This window comes from Schistocerca cancellata, chromosome 1 (genome assembly GCF_023864275.1).
Source record: "Schistocerca cancellata isolate TAMUIC-IGC-003103 chromosome 1, iqSchCanc2.1, whole genome shotgun sequence".
Classification (NCBI taxonomy): domain Eukaryota; kingdom Metazoa; phylum Arthropoda; class Insecta; order Orthoptera; family Acrididae; genus Schistocerca; species Schistocerca cancellata.
Genome location: NC_064626.1, coordinates 122,663,638 through 122,671,278, shown reverse-complemented (window position 1 = coordinate 122,671,278; position 7,641 = coordinate 122,663,638). Strand labels below are relative to the sequence as shown.

Sequence of the window (7,641 nt, the reverse complement as noted above, 5' to 3'; positions counted from 1 at the left end):
ATTACTCTTGTACATTACACATTACACACTCATTGTTATCTCAAAATTAACTAGTATGCCCTTTTCAGCTCCATTTTGTTTTACTACTTAATCCTCTATATTTTATTATCCACCTTAATCATTGAACAGTTCTGTCATATGTTCACATTATTTTGCTATGTTGAGACACTGTTGCCACACATTGACTTCCTTTATCAGTTAAAAATAAAAAAAATAAAACTGTTAACATGTGCTGATTATTTTCAAAATATAATCTAGTCCTTGTCGTATGGGTGTTTCAGTTGCTTGTACCCCTTGAAACTGCCTCCGAAACCAACTTTGGCTACCTCTGTAACACTACCACTGCCCCAGTCCTGAGTCATCAATCATAGTCCCACAGGGTTACTTAACAATTGTACTCACATTTCAAGATTTGAATTGTTACAGAAAATTAAAATATGTTATCCTTAGATTTCAAGTTCCATTGATATTGTCAAATCCACCTGCGATGAATTCTTTCAGGGAAAGAATATGCAAGAAATTTTACTACTTAAATTTTACAGACAGATCACCTTTTTTGTCTATCGCATTTTCACTGATGCAACAACAAACAAACAACTCAAGCCAGAATAGATCCAACTGTCACTGCCGTTGATCAAACCGTGCCACAGGTTCACCTATCTTGAGATTGAGGGACTCTGAGCCGCAGTCACTGCCACTGCCACTGTTCCAAGCCACTGCCTCAAGCAGACATTACATGGCTTGGTCTTATTTACCTCTGCACATTCCTTCCCCTCTGATGCGCATCTGGGGCTGCAATAATTACCTTCTCCTGTCCCCCAGGTAAGACTGCACCCCCAAGAGGGTGTACAGTCTGTTCTGCAAATCAGCTACATAAAAAAATTAAATACACGCATTACCTTTTTCTCTTATCTACACTACTTAGCTGAGGTGACTCCCATATCTTCATAGTCGAAGCCACGTGAGCTGAAACAGTGGTAACACATCTGATTTGCATTTTGGAGGACAATGATGGAAGTCCCCAACCAGCCAACCACATTTATGCTTTTTTTATGAGCGCCCTGTAAATAATTTAATGTGGATGCTGGGACAGTTCCTTTTAAAGAGCACTACCTATTTCCTTCCTAAAACCTGAGCTTGTGCACAGTCTCTAACGGCCTCATCGGTGGCAGCACATTGTAACATAGTCTTGCTTTCTTCCAAATTCCAATGAAGATCTTTTAACTGCAGTGCGACAGCAGCTGTAATTTTCAAACTGAATATACTCCATAGCACTCAGTTACTATTAGCACATGATCTGTTTTTATGATTTTAACAAAAACCTTTTCACCTGCACAGCCTACAGTCTGTCCACCACCCTTCTCTGCATTGAAAAAACATGAGATGTGAACAAACAGTCATGAATTTTTTTTATATATTTTGGTGATATATGAACAAAGCTTTAAAATTCTTCAAAGTAGTTACCATTAGCATCTATATATTTTTTCCATCATTTCACCCATGATTGGTAAGCCCCCTGGAAGCCTTCAACCAGTACCTCATTTAAGAGCATTGTCACAGCCTTTTGAATGTCCTCAATGTTCTCAGCATCCTTTGAGCGCAGTTTTAATCCTGGGGAACAGGAAGAACTCCAGCGGAGAGAGTTCGGGACTGTAGTGTGACTTCAGCAGCATTGCCAAGCTGTTCTTGGACAGATACTCACGGACATGCAGACGTGTGGCTGGACATGTTGTGGTGATGCAGCAGCCAGGCAGTGGCAACATCTTTTCACACTGGTAGGACCCTTTTTCTTAATCTTTCCAGAACATCGATGTAGTAAAGAGAACTAACGGTCTGTCCTTGGGGTACAAATCCTTTGTGCACCACACCGCAGTCAAAGAAGACAATTAGCATCGTTTTCACCTTGGATTTGTTCATCGTCACCTTCCTGGGTTTAGTGGATGTTGAGGTACCCCATTCGAAACTTTGGTGCTTTGTTTCTGTGCTGTGCACAAAGGTCCATGTCTAATCACCAGTAATAACACTGTCCAAATAATCCGGTTCAATGTCCACACGTTCCAACAGTTCATTTGCGACCAACAGTTGACTGGCCTTTTATTCGCCCGACAGAATTTTAGGGACCAGCTTGGTGCACACCTTTCTCATGTGTAACTCCTCTGTACCAATGTTGAACATGGAACTTTTTGGAATGTTCAGACTGTCGAGTGTCAGCTAAAAACTGAACACTCAATTGGTGGACAGAATTATTCAACAATTAACGAACACAATACACATTCGCTTCATTTCTGCTTGTTGATGCTCTTACAGAGTTCACCCCTTCATGGCCATCCTCAAACTTCTTCACCCACCTCATAACTTGCACATAACTCATCGCAGACTCCCCGTAGGCTTGCTTTAACATTGTGTGATTCTCGGAAGGCTTTTTATTCAGTTTTGTGCAAAACTTGATTTTCCAACATTGTTTGACTGAATCACCCATCGCGTGTCATGACGAGGTCACAAAACAAAAGGTGCACTTATTCAACAATGCTGATGCTACCGGTGCTCAGAGCAAAAGCTGCCCCCCCCCCCCCCCCTCCACCACAACTGTTCTGAGCGCAGTGTGACCAATACCTTGTGTATGCCTGCTACAACATAAATCACACAGGGTCACGTTTTCTTTCCTGCTAGTATCGGTACACTCTACATGAGTCACAGTGACATGCAGAGTTTTAAAAAACTATTCAGTATGAAAATTACGGATTTCAAATTGCATAAAAAGATTCTATATAATATACCACAACAAAGAACACTAATGTATTAAAAAATGTGCATGAAAGTAAAACATCTGAAGTTTCATATTAACCTGAGACATATTTAGGATTCACTACTTTGAATCAACATCATTACTAGTAGTGAGTAGTACTCAAGCTAACAAACTATTCGTAATTTTCATCCTTGTGCTAGCTAAACAATACATTTTTTGTTTTCCATGTTTCTCCAACTACAAAAGTGATACCTAGTATCAAACGTAGCCATGTTGAAATATCATGAGTACAAGGTGGCACAAAAGTCACTGGACAGCTGGTTAAAAAAAAAAAAAAAAAAAAAAAAAAAAAAGTAACAGCAAGACGAAACACACTAAAAAGTTTTAACCCGTTATTACCAAAATGATGATAATTACACCTTGTCAAGGTGGAATACAATGCAATGACAAACACAGTGCAATGACAAACAAAACAAACACAATAATCAAACTGGTGAATTGTTGAAAGCATGATCCATGAGATGTGTTTACAGCTGTAGTTTTCCAAAGTGTCACAACGTTAATGAAAGAAGAAAGAATTTTTGCTTTAAAAACATTTCATAAAAATGGCACTACTGCAGTTCTTAATGACTGACCACCATTGGTATACTGACAATCAAATCTTTTGTTACGCCAACTACTAAATCAACCTGGTGTGAGTGTTTGGGGTGGGGACGGAAAGGGGGGGGGGGCAATATCGTCATCTGGTGCACTTTAACCATATCTTTTTGGAGGAACAGCAACAGCAAATAATTATTTGAATATGCTTCGGAATTACATGGTACCAGAACTAATGATATGTGCTGAAAACTTTCAAGAAATTTACTTTCACCACAATGTTTCCCCACCACATTATGCCATTGCAGTATGTGATTACTTAAATGAAAATTTCTGAAGAAAAGTGATTGGTCAAAGGGGAGACATTGACATTCCTCCATGTTCACCAGCTATCATGCCCAAGGATTTTTTCCTATGGGGTGTCACAAAAACTCTGTTTATTCTCAAAAGCCTTAGATCATTGCTGAACTAACAGCTACATTTCATGATTTGGGTAGCGATACCACACTATGCAATAGAGCATGTAATGGTGTTCCAAAAAGACTACAAATATGTATTAATGAAGACGGAAAACAATTCGAACATGAAAAATAATTGTTTAGTATTATCTGTATTTGTAATAAGACATAAATTCAATATTTTGTTTAAATTAGTACCCAGTGTCCAGTGACTCTTGCGCACCCTGTATGTGGGATTGTATCAATGAGGATGTTAAAATACAACCAATTAATGTATTTTTGTCATTACAAAAAGGTGTATGACATCCTGTTTCAACCTGAAAGCAAACACTAGATCACATATTTAAATACTGAAATCTCATCAGAAAAGGACAAATTAAGAAGTTGTACTTCTTGACAGTTCATATTCACCTGAAGGCATCATCAAAAACTTTTTGAGATAATAAATATCTTCATTGGCACCAAAGCCTATCTATGTTTTTGCACTCCGACCAGCAATCACAGGATTCTGCTCTGCAAGAGGTTTTGGTGTTGTTCCTGTTCCCGTTCCTCCTCCCCCCGATCTCCCTCGGCCACCCCTCCTCCCCCTACTCTTCCTGCCACTTCGCTGTGCCATATTCTCTCTCTTATCAGCAGACACTTCAAATGGCGAGTCGGCATCTGCTCTGTGGACTGGTGAAACCTGCAGAGAAACAGAATACCTCATGAACACAACAACAAGCAGTACGATCGTCAGTGTTCACATTTTGATATTGGCGAGTTACAGTCGTTAAAATCTGATATGCAGATCACATATTTACATCACTTGAGAGAAACATACAATTTAAAGACTATAAACAATGTGCTTGATGTGTTTAAAAAACATAACATGTAAATGATGCTCTGGAAGTGGTTCCTTTGCTATGGTTGCTGTCATATATTTCCACAGCATTTGCTGAACTGTGAGATGTGGATATATGAGGATCACGTTTAAAATAGGCATTGGAGGATTCTGTTTAGCATCTTCCGGTGACTCTGCACTGGCAGACGTTTAACACCATTCTGAGTACTGTTTCCTGGTACATAAAGGAGAACACCATAAACTATTTACTGAAGTAAGTTTAGTGAATCTTTTAACTTGATATCTGTACATTACACTTCTCTTCAGATTAATGATATTTTGAAAGAATCAATGTTTCATGAATTATAAAAAGGACAGCAACTATCAAACTGTCTCCCAATGAAACTGAGCAATCAAGTCGGCTTACACCACCCATATATCCCACAGGCCATAACTGGAATGTGTTAAGAGAGGTCAGAAACTGATGAAGTATGTCATAACTACAACATTCCAACATGGTCTGTGTACTTCTTTGTTTGAATCTAAATAAGCTCCCAGACAAAATATTAGTCACAAAGCATGTAAAGCTAATACCAACTTTGCTCGTTAACATGGAATGCAATACCAATGTAACAGCGTGCTTTTTTTTTTTTAATTATTTGACTCTAAATAAGTTCCCAGAGAAAATAATAGTTACCTGGCAAGTCAAAGCTAATGGCACTGTAACATGGGATGCAATACTGATGGAACAGAGTCAAAAGGGAACAACTGACATTGGGCATACCGAAAGTTAGTTAATGAAGAAAATGGAGGATTTCATGGGTATATTACAATGAACTGTCCTCTCAGTTCACCAAAGTGGCAAACAAACACAAACACACACAAGCGCACGCACACACACACACACACACACACACACACACACACACACACACACACACAAAGAAGAAGGGATCACCAGTGATTTACAGTTTGTGTCTAAAAGTGTCCTTTACTGCAAGTAGGAATTGTGGAGGACATTAACAACAGGTTTTGTTTATCTGTTTCCAAATTAACAGACAAGCTCATATTATGTAAGATGGATATTTGGAGTGAAATTACAAGTAAAAGACTCTTGCTCTCACTTGCCCACAAAGTTGCGATATCACCCTGACCTAAAGTACAACAACAATTGAGTGTAGGAAGCTGAATACTTGTTATCCGAAGAGATCAGTCATATTTCTGTTCACTCACAAATTATGTGCGACACCACATTTACCACATGATAAGCCTTCTGGAGGAATTGCATCTGACTAGTGGTGCAAACCTATGGACATTTTATGATATTCTACACATGTTTTAGTTACGCAGAAATGAGCTCTTTGGTCAAGATGCCGTGAGTCAAAAATGCCACACTGAGTTGCTGGTGAATGCTGTCTGAGATTCTACCATTTCTGGGCCTATCTTCCACCAGGATAAAATTGTGACTTTATGGTGAAGGGTGCTCAGAAGCAAGACCACATCTGGAGTGCCATGCAAAGTTTCCACATTTGAACTCTACTGAAAATATTTTACATTACCCAGAGCAATGTGCCAAAGCTGTGGGAGACTATTCATGAATTTTAGTCAAAATATATGGACTGATGTGCCAGGAAAGTGGACATCAATGTCTCCTACTCAGTACATTCCATGTCACAGGGAAGCACACCTGTTATCTGTGCTTAGGGAACTGACTTGCACTTTTAGGAGAGACGTGAGTAACCTTTTGTCTGGTGAGCTTGCATATCATGCAGAGGACACCACAGCGTGCAGTAAACACACATTCGGCATATTGGCTAATAATGTGAAGTGCAATACAATACAATACATAAAATAAATGCTTACAAGAAAATAAAAATAAACATTTCATATATATCAGAAGAAAGCCATAAAAATTGTGGATAGAAGACATGCAATTCTGTTCCAATGAGTTAAGATAAAGAAAGGCAGTGAATGTTCCACAAAACTATTCTTCCAGAATAATGAGTAACACCAATTCATTCTTTATAAATCGTGTATACACTTGTGCTACGATGTGCTTCATACGTCATTTATTATTACGCTGAATTATCCCAACTTACCATAAGAGTTATGAAGTAACTACGGTATCTGTGCATCATATTTAAACAAGGCTGAACACTTCTGAATGAAAATCAGAATATGGGGTTACAGCCCACAACTACTCACCATATAGGAAAAACTTTTGCAGCAAATAGATGCTCAAAAAAGTTGTGGCTCTGTACATTAACACTTTTGGCACCAACAGACATGTTTACAAAAAGTAAGTTTGAGAGAGAAGAATACCACTTACGAGGAGAGGTCCCCAGTGGTGGGATTGACTTTTTGAAAGCATCTATACGGTGACGAAGTTTAAGGTCCCAGATATTACTCCCTGCTATCATTCATCCCTATGGGCTCTTGTTTGCGAGTAATTGATGATACAAAATTTCAGAATTTTGTATTCTGCTCTTGAGTTTTAAAAAACGGATGTTTAACAGTCTGGTTGCCCAGTATAATGGTTAAGGTAGAGGCCTCATGTGCAAAAGGTGGTGGGTTTGAATCTCATCAGGTGCTTTGAAACTTTTATTTTAAAATCTTTATCAAAATGAATTTGATCATCATTTTTATTCAGTCAACTGGATTAAACATAATTTGTTTACTTCCACTGCTTTATCATATCATTTTAGTCAATATATTAGCTTTAACAGTTGCTCTCATTTTTACTTCCTATCATTCTTTTTCCACTTGGGATCTTTGTGCATATGAATTTAATTATTTTTATTTATCTAGCAGTCTTCAAAGAAGACTGGAATAGAAGGGAGGACCAACACAGGTACCAAAGTACCCTCTGCCACACACCGTCAGGTGGCTTGCGGAGTATGGATGTAGATGCAGATGTAATATTTAAACATTTGAAACTGCTGATCTATCGGTTGAAAAACAAAAGGCCTATTTGCACTGACTGCAGAATTGTGTCAAAAACGTATGTATCATTGGAAGAT

At 38.5% G+C, this 7,641-nt stretch overlaps 1 protein-coding gene across 2 annotated transcripts in view; it reads right to left on the bottom strand.

Moving 5' to 3' along the window:
• Positions 1–4,060: 4,060 nt before the first annotated feature.
• LOC126166778 (GTP-binding protein 1) overlaps positions 4,061–7,641 on the bottom strand; it is a 153,248-nt gene continuing 149,667 nt past the window's right edge. For both annotated transcript variants that reach the window (XM_049920430.1, XM_049920431.1), the window contains exon 13: positions 4,061–4,483. In XM_049920430.1, the coding sequence (XP_049776387.1) occupies positions 4,274–4,483 (210 nt within the window). In that variant the 3' untranslated portion in view covers positions 4,061–4,273. The remainder of the gene's footprint in view (positions 4,484–7,641) is intronic.